General features: G+C 45.8%; 1 protein-coding gene across 3 annotated transcripts; it reads left to right on the top strand.

Annotated features, from left to right (window-relative positions):
- The first annotated feature begins 303 nt into the window (after nt 1-303).
- ctnnb1 (catenin (cadherin-associated protein), beta 1) lies at nt 304-16,295 on the top strand. 3 transcript variants are annotated; one of them, XM_021314565.2, is made up of 17 exons: nt 304-490; nt 9,527-9,577; nt 9,817-10,044; nt 10,135-10,388; nt 10,471-10,709; nt 10,889-11,090; nt 11,167-11,311; nt 11,385-11,488; nt 11,571-11,717; nt 12,571-12,774; nt 12,952-13,110; nt 13,219-13,338; nt 13,419-13,569; nt 13,691-13,812; nt 13,915-13,975; nt 15,023-15,273; nt 15,506-16,295. In XM_021314565.2, the coding sequence occupies exons 2-16, from the start codon at nt 9,565-9,567 to the stop codon at nt 15,235-15,237; spliced, it is 2,364 nt and encodes a 787-aa protein (XP_021170240.2). In that variant the 5' UTR covers nt 304-490; nt 9,527-9,564; the 3' UTR covers nt 15,238-15,273; nt 15,506-16,295. The 3 variants fall into 3 exon arrangements, with proteins under 3 accessions (XP_021170240.2, XP_012714496.2, XP_021170246.2); XM_012859042.3 differs by having other exon boundaries at nt 305-490; nt 11,583-11,717; XM_021314571.2 differs by lacking the exon at nt 304-490 and adding an exon at nt 1,452-1,476.
- Nucleotides 16,296-17,115: the final 820 nt, after the last annotated feature.

The following is a 17,115-nucleotide window of genomic DNA, read 5'->3' as shown; positions in this document are numbered from 1 at the left end:
TTTTTTTACAAACCATGATAACTCTGGGAAAGAGGATCAGGTTTCCTTTTTGGGGGAGCTGGAACTTCATTTTCATTGTGTATTCCTACTCCACTCCTACAAAGGTATGATCCATGAAATCTGGTATCTATTCTTTCCAAATACTTTCGTTATTGTCACATGGGAATTTATGTGGAATCCGGTGAGGGATTCAGCAATATTAAAAAAGATGTGTGATTGTAGTTTCTATTTTCTCAGACAGCACGGCAGGATATTGGCAGAATGCGGCTGTTCTCCGGTCTATATATCTCCGCCGCCATCTTACATTTCTCAGTCTCTGCTGTTCTGGCTGCGTCGTTACCTGCTGTCTGCAGCTGCCTGTGAGGGAGTGGATGAGGGCTCCCCGCTGACGCTGCTCTGCACATTTTACTCGACTTTTTCCTTTTTTCATTTTTCCAAGTGGTTTTTAATCCCCGGAACCCGAGTGGACGGATTTGTCGTATTGACAAGGGTAGGCTTCAACACTCCAAAACTCTCGGCTTTCCACAGTTTTTTCCCCTTTTCCTCACCCGGGTCCGCGTGAACGCCAGCGGCAGTGGGGACGGTTGTTGTGTGCATGTGTGTGTGAGTGCGCGCGCGCGCGGGCCGACCGGCCGGGGATGGAGCTGCGGCAGCCTCCGTGTCAGCTGCTTTCACGGCAGATATTTGGGATGTTCCAGCCACCGCCTTCTGGGCAAAGGCTCATTTTTGTTAAAGGTATTTGCCAAGCTGATGTTTGTAACGGACATTTTAGGCTGTTTCCCGGCCAGGGCTCAGTCGCGTTGGGGTTTTATTACCTTTCGGAGACGGAAAACGGGGGTTGGAGGAGCCGTTTATATTTCGTCTTTTTTTTTTTTTTTGCTCCGCGTAGTTAACGTTAGTCAACGTTAATCAACGTTAATCAACGTTAGCCTGTTAGCTTAGTAACTGTTGGCCACATTCCTCCATTGTGACTCATATTTTTCTTTCTTGAGTTTCGCCTTAGTTTTAGCAGCTGTTTTTTTTTTATCATTTTTTTTTTTTTTTTGCGTAACTAAAACTCCGGGAGGTGGCGAGGATACACCGGGGAGTTCACTTTTAACTTGCATGTTAACGTTTCATCGACGGGAACGCGAATTTCTGAAGTCCTGTGAATTTAGGGCAAACGCTTCGGCTTAAGCTGGAAGTTGGTGAGACCGTCAGCTGTACGGAGCGTTAATGTAATTTAAACGCCTCAGCTCGGACAAAGTTTTTGTTTATTTTTCTTTTACTCTGACAGTCGTGTGTGCGTTTTTTTTTTTTTTTTTTTTTTTTTTCCTCTCGTCATTTTAAACAAAGACCGACAAAATTCCTCCGAGCCGATGTGCCCCGGGAGGAAGACGAGGAGGAGCCTGGGTGTGAAATTTGAGTCGCTGGTGTCGGGGCAGAAAGTCGGGGGCAGCTGTGGAGAAGAGGCGGGGCGGCGCGTGTATTGTTCGGGTGCGTATTGGCCAGGTTCTGGTTAATATTCCTGGGCATGTGGTGGGGGGTGCGTAATTTGCTCCATTGGTATTTTTGCCGAGTTTCCTCCGCTTGGTAACCTTCTAATTTCGGGTCGTGAACGGAACCGTCTGCCACGGGACGTTTCGGACCTACCACGCGCCAGCCAGCACGCGCCCGCCAGGGGACGTTTCCGACTCACAATAACTGTGTCGTCCACTCTTCTGTTGGGCAGTGACACTGACTCCAGTACATATCTACCAGCAAGACGAACTGGGATCAGGGACAAAATTGGAAATGAGACGTAACGCAAAGTGTTTTGAAAAATAGAATGCAATTAAATACTGAGATTTGAGCATTTCGTGACAATTTATCTGAATTATTCATAGAAGTACAAAGATTTTTAAAGCGGTATGAATGGGTTAAGTACGTGGTGGTGAAAAGGTCGAGGAATGGAAAAAAAAAGGGGGGGGATGATTGTGTACATTGTTGTGTACTTGTGTTAACTATTTTTGGTCCTTTTCATACTCTTGTTACCTTTTTCTAGGTATTTGGGGATAACGCCTTCCTAATGACTAGGACCATTAGTTTTAGGTTTTGTGATTAGGATTGGGCTATAGCGTGAATTTAAATTGGGATTAGGACGGTTGGATGTAATAGTTGGGGTAAATATCAGGGTTTGGCACAATTGGAGTTACTGACATAAATGGGAGTCAGTACAATGTTAGTGCTTAGAAATACAAGTGTTTTTTTTTTTGTTTTTTTTTTTTTGTTCCTAAAGTATATTTGACAATTTAAAAGGCACACGTGAAAGGGTAGGATACCTCACAGCTTTTCCTAATATACACTAAATAATTATTATTTTGTTCAATGTTGAGCTTTGCCGCTAAACTGAACCTTTTTTATGTCAGACTGCAGATGTTCTTGTGGTGCTTCATTTAGTCTGTTTTGTTTAGTTTTTAGATGACTTGTGTGTTTGTGTGGCTCAGCAGAGAAATCCCCGGCCAAGTTGCACAGTGGAATAAAAAGCCGACAAAACTTGCTATCTTGTCAGCACGTTTGTTTTTCTGCTTTTTTTTTTTTTTTTCTCTCTCTCCTTTTTTTCTGATGATGCGCAGAAATCTTTCAGACGGAAACGTAGGTGGTATGTTTTGAGACGATCCACCTTTCCAGTGGTCTTGCCATTACCGGAACAACGTTGGGTTTCCTGTTTCCTCTTTTACTGAACATCGTCTAGATTTAGACGGCGATTAGCGTTCACAGTGTCGCTCAGATGTCAAGACTTTCGAGGCTTAAAATGGCAATTAAATAAATGGAGAAAACTCAGCACGTGTGAACTACGTTGGAAAGCATATCCTGCCGTTTGAGACCGATTATTCACACGAGTCCCGCTGGTGTCTGTCCTGCGTCCACAGCTATGCAGCATTTTGCAGTTGAGACACTAAATAAGCCTCTGCAGCAGCTGCAGGCATTTGGTTCATTGTGGTGTTTGGCAGCTAGTAGAGTGCTGCTGACCCTGCACTTTAGCCTGCTAAGCCCGTGGCAGCTTCTTTTTCTCTCTGCTTCTGCCAATACTCAGGTTACTTTAGCTCATTTACTCATCTGGATGTATTGACTCCCAGTATCTGTCCAGAATAAAGTAAATGGGATCCGTAGAAGCTAGATTGATTTAGCTCATTTGTAGTCCGGGTCTCAAATTAAATATTTTTTGTGTGTGTGTGTTTTTGTTTGTTTTTTTTTTATTTCAAGTGTCATTCTTTTTTTTTTTCTGTAGAAAATAACCAAGTATATGTTTTTAATACCCCTGCTTGCCAGGAAGAGGGTTGTAAGATTTAGCCACAAATGTCTGCGGGCCAAATGGACAGAAATGTAATTTAGCCTGGGGTAATTTACCCAAGGCTCACTTGAATACAGCCCAGCTTGCACATTCGCTGAAAGAGAGCCTCTTTTGGGTTTTGTCAGGAATGAGAATGTGTTTTCTGGTTTTGACTCTTATAGAGAAGCATTTGAGAACACCTTACATTAGGCTTTGGGGCTGTGTACGCTGACTGTCCTCTACCTGTTGGTGTGGATTACAACACGCACAGACACTACTAGCATTTTTGTCCTCGTGTTTTTGATTTTAGCTCTGGCCTTTTGCTTTGCCGTTCAGGAGCTCAGCGTTTTTAATTTGCCTGCGAGGCTGAGCTGCAGCACAAAAGTGTTGTTGTCAGATATAAATTTTAACTTGGTCTGTGCTGCAGCGGTGTGATGTGTTATTTAATCTTGACTTGGTCCAGGTCTCCTGTAGCTGAGTACATCAGAGAGGTTTGGCTGTTTCTGTGTTCAGGTGGATAGCGGTTAGCTAAATATTACATGGGGTGTGGAGGTCATAGTAGAACCATTTACATTCATATCTACCATGGCTGCTTAATGGAGCGTTCCAAGCATGGATAAAGGGGAGTTTTCATGTAGTTCACTGGACACGGCATCCTTCTATCGCAGGGGTGGCCAACCAGTTCAGCATCAAGAGCCAGACTACAAACCAACAGAGCAACATGCATATACATTATTCATAATTAAAATACCCTTTAAGATTGACCTAAACAGTTTTTCACATTTTCATGTCAGATTTTATTAATTAAAATACTATATGAAAATTAAAGCAGTTGAAGCTACAAAAATGTTTCCAGGTAGTGTATATGCCCCCCTTTCTGGACGCCAAGCCGCAGGCATTAAGTGACAATTATTAGCTATAAACCAGCCTGACCTTCACCTTACGTGTGACTCAATCTGGCAAAATTTGTTTTAAAACAGACGTATAGATCTCAGTAGACGAGTAGTTAAGGTTGCAAAGGTTTTTGTTTTTGGGTGGGTGGCGTTCTAGTGTTGTGCCAATAAGCGAAAAAATGACTTGTTATAAATGGTTTGACCGTGCTCCCCCTAGTGGATCGATTAGGCAGCTGTACGGCAGCCACGCATGCAAAACGTCCTCGCTGCATGAAGAAGTCGAACGCAGGCGGAACTTCATACCTTTATCAAAATAAATATTTCTACAAAATAAAGTGCCCCAGAAAGTGCAGTGAAAATGAATACCATGGCGGATCTGTCGAGTTTCGCTGAGCTGCACAGGCCAGGCAGAGGAGACGCCTTGGGCTCACGTGCGGCCGCCATTCCTGCTCTAGTGGCTGCTGTCGGGCAATGTGCATCTGGTTTTAATTATCTGCCTTTTAACTCCACCAGGCGCAACTACATATTGGATTTCACACGAAGCTTCAAAGAAACCTGTCGTTCAGATTTTTGTGTCTGGGCTGCTTAGCTCTGTAGTAAGAAGTCCTGCAGTAACACGTTTGCCGTTCAGTTTAACTTAACCCTTTTCTCTGTTGGAAGCCAGAAATTTCTCTTTGCTCATTTATAAAAAAGAAACTCGGTTTTCAAAGCCAGATGAAAAGAACCGCTTAACCACCAGTGTGAATCATAAATGATTCCACTGTGTGCTTTGATTGTATGTTTGATTTGTATCCAGGCATGTCTGAGACATGTGGCTCTCGTTAGGACCGTGTTGGGTTATACAAGGGCAGGCCAGCAGTGCTGGAAGGATGGCGTGTGAGCAGCAAATTTGAGCTGGCACATTCGTGGTTAGAAACAGCAGTCGTCATCTGACGTGCAAGATAATGTTTTACTCTCCCAGACAAACTAAAGTGGAGTTTTCCTTTAAGGATGCCTATATTTGCTGCAAACAAGCTCCATGAACTCATTCACATGTACAAAATCTTTGACTTTCCTGTTTTATCAGTTTTTGCTCTTATTGCTGTTTTTTTTTTTTTTTTTTTTTTTTTTTTTCAGTTTCTGCTCCACCGTGGATTAAACCTACTATAAAATTCTCTTGTAAAATGTGTTTGCATTAACACACATTTAATGCTATTGAGCTGGTAGCTTTATTCAATTAAATTTTATTTATATAGTGCCAATTCACAACACATCATTTCAAGGCTCTTTACAAAGTCAAATTCAATGATACAGATTGGTCAGACCTTTATATAACGAAACCCAGCATTGAGTCTAGACAAGCAGCATTCACTCCTCCAGAAGAAGCATAGAGCCACAGTGAACAGTCGTCTGCATTGTCCATGGCTTTGCAGCAATCCCTCATACTGAGCATGCATGAAGCGACAGTGGAGAGGAAAACTCCCCTTTAACAGGGAGAAAAACCTCCAGCAGAACCAGGCTCAGTATGAACGGTCATCTGCCTCGACTGACTGGAGGTTACAGAAGACAGAGCAGAGACACAGAAAGCACAGAAGCACTCATTGATTCAGGAGTATTTTCTACGTTAGATGGTAATAGCAGATTATCTGTCTCCCCTGGATGATGTCACAGCTAACAGAACACCAGACCAGGTGTACCTTCTATGAAGAAATATAAATGACAGAACTAAAAGGTAAAAGATTAAATAACAACAAACACTGCAAATTAGAGAACAGTAGGAGAACCCAGCAGAGTCAGAAAAGTTTTAAGATTAGTCTTAAAAGTAAACGGGGTGTCTGCCTCACAGACCTAACCTGGGAGTTGGTTCCACAGGAGAGGAGCCTGATGAGTAAAGGATCTGCCTCCCATTCTACTTTTAAAGACAGCTGCTTGTTGCCAGCTGTTATAAAAACAGCATTTCTTAGTGATGACTGGCACTGCTTTGGTTTCTACACCTTGACTGTTATGTTTTTCATGCAGAATATACTTCCCTGTGTGTAATAAGGAAAGCTTTCTAGCCAGAATGTGCAGCAACTAGTGGGGGAGGGGCAGAGTTGAAATACTCCAGGACTCTCTGACGTCTCATTAAACAGAACCTAAACTTCAAACTGAGAGAAACGTCTGTTTTAAAATTGGATCCTTCTAAATCTGCAGTATACCTCTATTTTGGTCATAGACTAAAATCCGCCTGCGTCTTTTCCATTTTCGTAGTCCTGAGATCCAAAAGTTTCTGGCACTCTGACTCCCAAGGTGCATGGAGAGGCTTAACCATTGGTGAAGACTCCTGCAGTGCTAGAAATACCAGGAAACCACTTTATTGGCTGACCGTCTGGTTTTGGCTTGTGGCTTTGATGGCATTCATGATTTTATTGACCTCGCCATGAGCTCCTCAGGACAATGAGCTTCTCGGTGTGTTCTCACCAGACGCTAGGAGCAGATGCTAAACATTTAGTCAGACTTTAACCGGTGATTTCTAATTGAACTGGAGCTAGGACTGTACAGTCTGGTTTAAGCATTTCTTGTATTTTGGGCTTGCAGAAAACAGGGAGACCAGGCTCGGTTGATTGAATCAAGCTCCTAGCAGTTTTCAAATTAAAGCCGCACCCTTTTTGCCAGACGGAGAAACTAAAACAGTAGTCAAAGGACGCTGTTGTAGTTTTGCATCTGCTTCGCTTTTCTAATGCAAAGATTTATCTGCAGCACCGGGCCAGCAGGACTCTGAAATGTAATCGCCTCAGGGCTTCTGTGGCCAAAGACATGTCTTATTATTCTAGTTGTCGATCTGTTAGCTCAGAGATGCAGGCTAGATTAGGGAAATTGGGCCGGCCGGTACTCGTACCGGCAGCTGTGTGGCAGAGAGAGGGACGCTGCTGGTCAGGCTGCTGCTATAAAACCACAAAGCTCAGTAACTGCACTTAAATTGTTTAGATGTCTAACATGTCTACAGAGGTGAGGTGTTTTCTTTGTGTGGGTGTAACCACTGCAGGACAAAACTGAATAGTTGTTCTCCTGCTCTGGTTTTCTAAAGCTTGCTCAATAACCGGAGCTCCCAGAGCGCTTCAACGTGCCTTCAGACCAACAATTGATTCAGTAGAAGGTGAACAGTTCTGCAAATGGCAAAGGAGCTTAAACATCAGGTGAATTACAAAGAACCATGAAGGATCCATGTTGGCTCATAAATGCTCGTCCTCCTTGGGAGGGGTGTAACCGGGGCGACCATGGAGCAGGAGGCGGGGGGGCCCCCCGACCCCAGACAGGGATACACCTAGGGAAGCTAGAGAGGGTGGTCATGCTGTTTAGTCAGTGGGACAGAAGTAGGACCTCTGCTGTAAACACTTGAGAGGATGAGGAATAATCCCCAGAGACCCTCGTGTGGTTTTACCCACATGGTGCAGCAGAGGAAGGAGACGCTTCTGAGACTAGAGCTCCTCTCTGCTCCACATCTTCCTGGAAAAACCTCGAGGTGAACGTGTGTTTGGGTCAAAATCTGGTCATTTTGATTGAAAGCTTCCAAATGTTTCCTTCTCCTCCATAAAAGCGTGATTTATTACGGTTTTATTTCACTGTGATTAAAATCCACAAGAAGTTTTTCAGACACGGGTCAATGATGGGGAAAACATGGAAGCTGGTAAAATCTTGTCAGAAATGTTTAATTCTAGTTGTAAAACTACTGGCTTTGAGATAAATCGGCACAGTTTGGGCTGTTATTTTTTTAGTTTTTTAATTGTTCCTAGATCTGAATGTTGCACGCTAGCGTCATAGTGACACATTTATGAGTTGGTCTGAAGCAGAATGGCCTCACAGTACGCTGGTGTTTTCTGGATGCCAAAGCTCCTGTTGGTCTGGGAGAGCTGAGGCAATTCTTAGTTGTGCTTAGGCAAACAATTAAATTGGTTAAAATCGTTTTAATAAAGAGGAGAAACTTTGAAGTGTGATAGTTTACTAAAGACTTGCTCTTCACATTTGTAGACATTGTGCTGCACACAGTCATTGATTAGCTTCTCCTCCACTGCTCTGACTGTTTCACATCGTTCTACATCCAAATAAACGGCAGCAACACGGTTCTAACACCACATATTTCAGGGGCTGTTATCTGAAGGCTCTTTCCTTATTTGAGATCCTATTTATACAAAAGTCAAAGCAGTGAGTCTGCTGGCTTTGTTCAGTGTCAAAATGGCTCCAACACATGAACATGGCTGAAAGTTTCAGGTGTGGACCGTTGATTAGAAAATCTCCTGTTTAGTAGCTTAAGCTGGTGGTGCTGAACAACCACTGTGTGAACATGCATTAAATGCAGAGTGCTGTTAGTAGTTGGCAGCTTAATAATTGGTAAATCCCTCAGGTTTCCTGAGCTGCAGCTAGATTGCTTTCAACTCCTGACATCATTTCCTGATCTGAACTTCAACTAATGAGACTAACAAAGCTTCAGTCTTTGAACCATAGCAGGGACGTGACCCTGACTCTCATGCCTGAGGAGGAAGGGAACAAAAATGGAAACTATTTTGTATTTTGGGCTTGATTGTGTTTTTTTATTTTTTATTACTGGGTATAAAAGCTGTGGCTGCGTTTATTTATTTACAGGAAATGTACAGTTTGCTGCATCAATCATGGGTTTAAAGGTATTTTCTTTATCCTCAATGTTCCCTCTTTGGTTTTTCAAGCTAACATGTTTTTAAGGGGATGCATTTATTTTCCAATTTACTGTAAAATGCATTTTTTGCATAAAATAATTTAAAAGCATATGGATACATACCCTGTTTTTTATTTTCAGAGAGACCTTTGTAGACATTTTTTTTTTATCCCAACTTCAGTTTCTGTCATAACATTTATCCTTCAGTATGAATTGAAAAAAGCCTCTTTTTCATTTTGCCCTCTCCTCCCTCCTAAATGAATCCCTTCTGCTTGCTCTACCTCTCCTGCCACTGCCAGTATTTACTTTCCAACAGTGTGTGGTTTTAGCTTCAAAGCCAGCTCAGGAATGCCAGCGCCGCCCTCCCTCCACCCGGAGCTGCACTTCCCTCGTTTCCTCGCTCAAATCGCTGCTAGCTGCTTCGCTTAATGGAGGCTTTTGTGTGCGAGCAGCGACTGTTTGCATAGCTGACTGAAAATGGGACGAGGAAACCAAGGAAAGGGAGGAGGCAGAGAAGGAAGGAAGGAAGGAAGGAAGGAAAACACTAGAAAGTCACGTCTGGGCCATTTCCTTTGAACTGCTGGCGTCCTTCTCTGCAGCTTTTCCTTCTCTGCTTTCCCCTCTGATCTCTGAGTGACGCTGTCCAAGCTGAAGTAGATGGAAGTGATCATTTGCTCTTTTTCCCCTCTACAGATCAGGAAGCTGTGTTGGGCGTGGTTTGAGAAAGGAACATGGCTTCCCAGGGTGAGTTGTTAGTGTTTAGGCCCATATGTGTTTCACAGTTGTAGCACAAAGGCTTATCTGAAAGTTTGGCTAGATGTCATCAAACCTCAGGAGTTCTTCCCTGATCATTTCCTTTTTGAATGAAGTATAAAGAAGCTAGAAAATACAGAGATGCTTTTATTACAGTAGCTAAAAACCTGTTGATGCTCCAGATGAGCTTTTAGGTGGAGTGTGGCTAACGTTGTGTTTCTGCTCCTCAGCTGATCTGATGGAACTGGACATGGCCATGGAGCCGGACCGTAAGGCGGCTGTCAGCCACTGGCAGCAGCAGTCCTACCTGGATTCAGGGATTCATTCAGGGGCCACCACAACGGCTCCCTCCCTCAGCGGCAAAGGCAACCCAGAGGAAGATGACCTGGACAACAACCAGGTCATGTATGAGTGGGAGCAGGGCTTCAACCAGAACTTCTCCCAGGACCAGGTACAAGGTAGGTCCCAGCTCTGTTTACTGTTCCTATGGAGCGATCAGAAACGCTGTTATAAGCTGACGGCTGGAACGGCGCTCCTCTCTGATTCAGACATAGACGGGCAGTACGCCATGACTCGTGCTCAGCGGGTGCGTGCGGCCATGTTCCCGGAGACGCTGGAGGAAGGCATGCAGATCCCCTCCACACAGTACGACACTGCAAACCCCACCAACGTCCAGAGGCTGGCAGAGCCGTCGCAGATGCTCAAACACGCCGTGGTCAATCTGATCAACTATCAAGACGACGCCGAGCTCGCCACCAGAGCCATACCAGAACTCACCAAGCTGCTCAACGACGAGGACCAGGTGATTGTCCGTAGCAGCGCTGGCTCACGCCGCCCTTTTTTCTTTGTGTTGTCACAACGAGCTCATTCCGTCTTCCCTTCAGGTGGTGGTCAACAAAGCCGCAGTGATGGTCCACCAGCTTTCAAAGAAGGAAGCTTCTCGTCACGCCATCATGCGCTCCCCTCAGATGGTCTCTGCAATAGTCCGGACCATGCAGAACACAAACGACGTGGAGACGGCTCGCTGCACGGCAGGAACCCTACACAATCTGTCCCATCACAGAGAGGGGCTGCTGGCCATCTTTAAGTCTGGAGGCATCCCTGCGCTGGTCAAAATGCTCGGGTCAGTGGGGGGGGGTTATGGAGGCTAAATCAGACGTTCTTCGTTTCAGAACAGGGATGTTAATGTTGCTTTGCGGTGTGATGAATTCTAGCGAGCTGCTTGTTCTCCACATGCAGATGTTGTAACAGGCAGCAATAATCCTGGTGAGAATATTGGGTAACCTGAGTTGTTCTCTACAGCTCCCCGGTGGATTCTGTCCTGTTTTACGCCATCACTACCCTGCACAACCTGCTGCTGCACCAGGAAGGAGCCAAGATGGCTGTTCGTTTAGCTGGTGGTCTACAGAAGATGGTGGCTCTGCTCAGCAAAACCAACGTCAAGTTCCTGGCCATCACAACCGACTGTCTGCAGATCCTGGCCTATGGCAACCAGGAGAGCAAGGTGAGGAGGCGGGACCTTCACTGCAGTACAGCAACAGACCGTCCACTGGATCTCTGACTATCTGCTTTCATTCTAGTTGATCATCCTGGCAAGTGGCGGTCCCCAAGCACTGGTCAACATCATGAGGACCTACACGTATGAGAAGCTCCTGTGGACCACGAGCCGTGTCCTGAAAGTCCTGTCAGTGTGCTCCAGTAACAAACCTGCCATCGTTGAAGCTGGTAGGTTTCTAACATTTAGAGACGTCTGCAGCAGCAGGCCGTTCCACGCATGACGCCGTGTGTTTGTGTTCAGGCGGTATGCAGGCTCTGGGCCTCCACCTGACGGATCCAAGCCAGAGACTGGTCCAGAATTGTCTCTGGACCCTCAGGAACTTATCAGACGCTGCCACCAAACAGGTGAGGTCGGCTGCACCTGCAGCAGCTCTGTTTAACCCAGTGCTTGTGTTCACGAGACAGAATAGGAGGTTCTGATGTGTAGTTTGTTTCCCAGGAGGGAATGGAGGGTCTGCTGGGAACTCTGGTGCAGCTGCTCGGCAGTGACGACATCAACGTGGTGACCTGTGCTGCTGGCATCCTCTCTAACCTCACCTGCAACAACTACAAGAACAAGATGATGGTGTGCCAGGTGAGTCCCAGCTCAGCGTCCTCCCCTCACGCTCCTGCACTCACAAAGTAGTTTCCACTAAACGGGGCGCTACAGAATAACACTTTCAATCGTTTCTCCACATTCATTTTCCAGAACAGAAAATCTTTAGGTGTCTAAAAGAGAAATTGGTCAAAAGTGCAGATGCAGCAAAGCGTGACCAGTTGTTTTTATCTCTGAGGTTTTTAAATGAGATTTTATGGAGCTCTTGATTCCAGTAAGGGATTATTTTCAGAAACAGAAGTTGACATGGAGGACAGCAGCAGTAGCTCCTGTCAGTCTGCAGGTCTTCAGCTTGAACCTGTCATGACTTCTGGGTTAAAGGAGCATCAACCTGTTGTGTTGAGAAAACACAAATTCACTGTCTGGTCGCTAAAGGAGAACGTACGGAATCAGCACTTAAACAAAAAAAACCCCTTTGATATGATTAGCTGACGTGTCGTTTTATAAAGTGATAACAATATTGTGACCCGTTACGTTTAAGGCTAAGTCTGGAGAAGATGAAATGAACAAAACGGCTGAGATATGATACGATGATGATTGAGCTCAAGATCACTTTATCCCAAAGTAACGACATTAAACCTGCCCAGAGGCGTCTGATGTGAAGAAAAGTTTGTTGTTCCAGGTTTCTAGTTACTGACTGAAAATCTACCGTGGTTCATGTGATTAAAACGGGTTTATAGAGTTGTTTTTATGCTCAGGAAACACTAATGCCTGAAGTAAATCAAATTTCATCGACTGTCTGAAATGGATGAGAATTTCTGCTGTGCAGGCAGAGACCCTCTGTGTGTGCCGCGTTAATCATCATCAGCTCTGTGTTGCGTGGCCCTTGCAGGTTGGAGGCATCGAGGCGTTGGTTCGCACCGTGCTTCGGGCCGGAGACAGAGAAGACATCACAGAGCCGGCCATCTGTGCCCTGCGCCACCTCACATCACGACACCAGGACGCTGAGATGGCCCAGAACGCCGTCCGGCTGCACTACGGCCTGCCTGTGGTGGTCAAGCTACTGCACCCTCCCTCACACTGGCCTCTCATCAAGGTACGCACTCGCTCTGTTGTTACGCTGCAGGAAGCACTTTGCTGCTGCGCGGCTGAGGAAGTCCTTCTAGGTCAAAGATGCCAAATAAAGTCCGTTTAGCTGTGGTTCCTGATATCTGCTGGAACGCTGCTCAGTTAAAGGCGTCAGTCATGAACCCCTCCTGTTCTCCTCCATCAGGCTACCGTGGGTCTGATCCGTAACCTGGCGCTGTGCCCGGCCAACCACGCCCCCCTGAGGGAGCAGGGCGCCATCCCCAGACTGGTCCAGCTGCTGGTCAGAGCCCACCAGGACGCGCAGAGACGCACCAGCATGGGAGGCACACAGCAGCAGTTTGTGGTGAGCTGCCCTCACACTGCCTGCTGGTCCTCATGAAGCACCAGCAGGCTCCTGCAGGAGAAATGAGAAGGATGGAGAGGCATCACTGATCAATGTGTGTGTTGTCAGGAGGGCGTGCGTATGGAGGAGATCGTGGAGGGCTGCACAGGAGCGCTTCACATCCTGGCCAGAGATCTCCATAACAGAGTGGTCATCAGGGGTCTCAACACCATTCCCCTCTTTGTTCAGGTACGTCCTCCTTCTGCTGCTATTTTCCATGTTCAGACAAGGAGAAGATGATTTTACCAGCAGCCTTGCTCTGTGTGCAGCTGCTGTATTCTCCCATCGAGAACATCCAGCGTGTAGCAGCAGGCGTGCTCTGTGAGCTGGCCCAGGACAAGGAGGTGGCAGAGGCCATCGAGGCAGAGGGAGCCAGCGCTCCTCTCACAGAGCTGCTGCACAGCCGCAACGAAGGAGTCGGTAAGTCCAAGTTATCGGATCAGAAGTGCAGAGGTCCTACTGATTAACAGCGCTGCAGCTCTCTCTGTTTGAGCACTTCTAAAGCTGGAAACCTGAAGCCATGTCCTCCTGTCCTCCACAGCAACATATGCAGCAGCAGTTTTGTTCCGGATGTCGGAGGACAAACCTCAAGACTACAAGAAGCGTCTGTCTGTGGAGCTCACCAGCTCTCTGTTCAGGACAGAAGCCATGTCCTGGAACGAGGTGCGGTGCTCTGAGCCTCTTTCTCAGGGAACCTGGTTAAATGTTGGCCACACTAAACATGAAGCTGCTTCCTCTCTGCTCATGGTTTTATTTCTGCCACAGACTGGAGACCTGGGTCTGGACATCGGAGCACAGGGAGAGCCTCTTGGCTACAGACAAGACGGTGAGTTGCTGCAGACAAAGGCCGATCAGGTGGACCTTTAAAGCTAAACAATACTTTATATGAAAACGCCTTTCAAGGCGCTAAGGACTACAGATTCAACAACAAATCATGGTAAAAACAACTAACTAAAAAGTTTTAAAGAGCCGACCCAGTGAGAAGGCATTCTTCAACAGATGCTGAGTTTAGTGTCAGTGAGTCTTCATGAAAATGGAAAATCAGTTGTAGACATTTGTGAAGATCAGTGAGGCTTTTGGTATAAACTAAGGCTGGGGGTGAGATCTTACAGTAGGAACCCCTTCAGTAGCAATGGTACAGATGAACCGTATTATTTTATTTTAACCATATTGGAACATTTACACCAAAATATAAAAGACAATTGAATTCCTTTCATGCTAAATAGAAAAGCATGAATTCCTGCTCTGAACCAGTAGAATCATCTGATGTGGCTGCTCTGCTGGTCCAGCTGCAGTGATGCTCACCGACGTGCCTCTGAGCCAAGCAGCCGCACATGAACACAGTATTGCATTAGAGGGATGTGTAGTGGGTTTCTAACTAGAAACACTGACAAGGCTGTCCCTTGGCCAGCTATGCTACTGTTTACTCAGGCCACGCCGTCTGTGTTCTTTAAGGCCGTTGAACAGCAGGAAGTGTAACACTGTTGTGGTTTTATTGTAAGTTTTCCAAACCTTGGTATGGGTGTATAAAGCAGGCGTGGCCCGGTTACTGGTACCAATCACTGGGATGGCCCAGGAAGCAGCGTTCTGCTGACTTGTCTCCTGATCCAGCATGTTGGAGGGAGCGAGTTCTCCTTATGTGCAGCACAGACGGCTGCCAAACAGACCCAACCTGTTGAACAGGCAGCTGCTGCTGCACAAAGTGAACGGATCATAAACGGGGCTGACTGAAGTGAACCGAACCAGGAGGACGTGTGCTGTGTTGCTGTGCCGTGTTAAACCACCGTACTACTGTGTGTCTGTGTGGTTTTAACATGCTTCTAACAACGGCTTTGCTTCCCTGCTTCTCCTCCCTCCTCCCCTGCTTCCCCAGACCCAACTTACCGTCCCTTCCACTCTGGGGGTTACGCAGGGGACAGCATGGGTATGGAGCCCATGATGGACCATGAACTGGGTGGAGGCCACCACCCGGGCCAGGACTACCCGCCTGTGGAGGGGCTGCCTGACCTGGGACACGCCCCCGAGCTGATAGAGGGCCTTCCAGCGGGCGACTCAAACCAACTGGCCTGGTTTGATACCGACCTGTAAATACCAAGACCAACATTACACTACACTTTCTACTAGGTAAGAGCACTTCTCAGTCCACCTTGTAGCCTTGCCCAAGACTTCTTAGCAAAGATGTGATGTGGAGGCACAGTGGGGAGTTTCCCACAGACATGGTAGGAGGAGGAGACTCACGCTGGCTGTTGCATGTGTGACCGCTCCCTTTGTCAAGTTGTTTGATCTGTGTGTGGTCGTCTGCAGTACCAGTACCGTCTCCCTCCCCTCCTCTGACCCCCTTCTCCTCTGCTTCCAGCTGTATCATGTGATCTGGATGAACCTGCATCGTGATTGGCCCATATGGAGGAGGCGGGGTTTCAGAAAGTGCCTGAAGATGACTCAACAACAGCAGTTTCCTGTCTACAGGAACTCCAGTGGGACAAAGTAGATTTTAGTGCGGTTCGGTTCTGGTCTCGGCTTCACTGAAGACTGACTTTAATCCTGACACGAAACAGATTTTGATCTCAATGAGCTTTTTTTTTTTCTCCCTCCAACGAACCAAGTTTTTTTTTTCTTCATTTTTACTACTTTTGGTTTTTACTTTTATCCTGTTTTAAGTCTGTAATGGTACAAACGGAACCAAGCTTGTTTTCATTTTTCTGCATTATGTTACTCACTTTTTTGTCTAGTCCCTTGTATTTTAAGTCTTTGTGTTTTTTTATTTTTTTTTATTTTTCCTTTTTAAGTGATGCTCCATCCAAACCAACTGGATGAGATTTTAAATGGTGTCCAAACACTAAAGGTAATCAGTTGAATTGTATTCTAATGATCCAAGTGTAACATTGTGTAGCTTTTGTATAAAAAAACATGAATTGGAAATCATGGTCCAAATATCGAGCTATTTTCTTGCTTTAAAGGAGGACACTGACGTGTCCCGGCTGTTCCAAAGGGGGTTAGCTGACCGAGCTGAGCTGGGTGGGAGTGTCTGTTATGACGGGGTGGAGACGTGCTCCTATTGGTCTGCTGTTACAAAGGGGTGAAGTAGTGAGGCGCTGGTTGCTTGTAGCCTGCTGTGTTCTGAAACAATAAAATGGACTGTCATTTCACCCCATGTCTGTCTCATTTCAGGTGCCTCAGTGTAAACGCTACCGTCCTGATTTCTAACCAAACACAAACTTAGACCTTTACAAATATTCAGACCAACACTTTCATCCATACTAGAATCCTTACCTGCCGTAGACTCTCAGGTGTTTTAGTGCAGGAGTAAAAGGGACGAGTAGGAGCCTGGAGGAGACTCCACTCCGTCAGCACTTTATGAATAAATGACTGTCATACCAGGAACATTTATACCAAAAGACCAGAAAAAACTCTTATTACAAGTTTATTGGAAAACAAGTTGCTTTCAAAACGTGACCTCACTTTTTAAAATATGGATTGGTTTAATGAAGACCATCAACTCGTCCAAGGAACAAAACATGATGATAATCCTGCAGCTTGATTATTAAAATTCTGGATGTTTGAACACAGTCATTGCTTAAAATGTATCAACCTGAAGTTAGGCTGGAAATGGAGCAACAAGTAGGGGTGAGCTGACTGGAAACCTGGGAGTGAATTTTGCTCGACTTCCTTTTTCCAAACATATCCAGACTGGGAGTTTTCTGAAATCAAGTTCCAGCGACACAAAAACTGTAATGAAAGGAGCGAATGTTGAGACTGATTATCAAACCCTGATCTTTTCTATAGATTCTATAGAAATATTTGCGTTTCATGATCAAGTTGTAGTTTTTCATCTTCTACCCCAGCTGTCCACGGCCATTAGCTCCTGTTGGCTCCATCTGATGGGAGGTGGAGGGGAGAACCGATGATTCTCCCCTCTGGACACGGCAGATCCTCCAAAGCTCGCTGTGCAGCCGCCATTAACTCTCC

Source organism: Fundulus heteroclitus, chromosome 3, assembly GCF_011125445.2.
Source record: "Fundulus heteroclitus isolate FHET01 chromosome 3, MU-UCD_Fhet_4.1, whole genome shotgun sequence".
NCBI lineage: Eukaryota > Metazoa > Chordata > Actinopteri > Cyprinodontiformes > Fundulidae > Fundulus > Fundulus heteroclitus.
The sequence above is the reverse complement of the archived record's forward strand: the minus strand, read 5'-3'. Positions and strand labels throughout refer to the sequence as shown.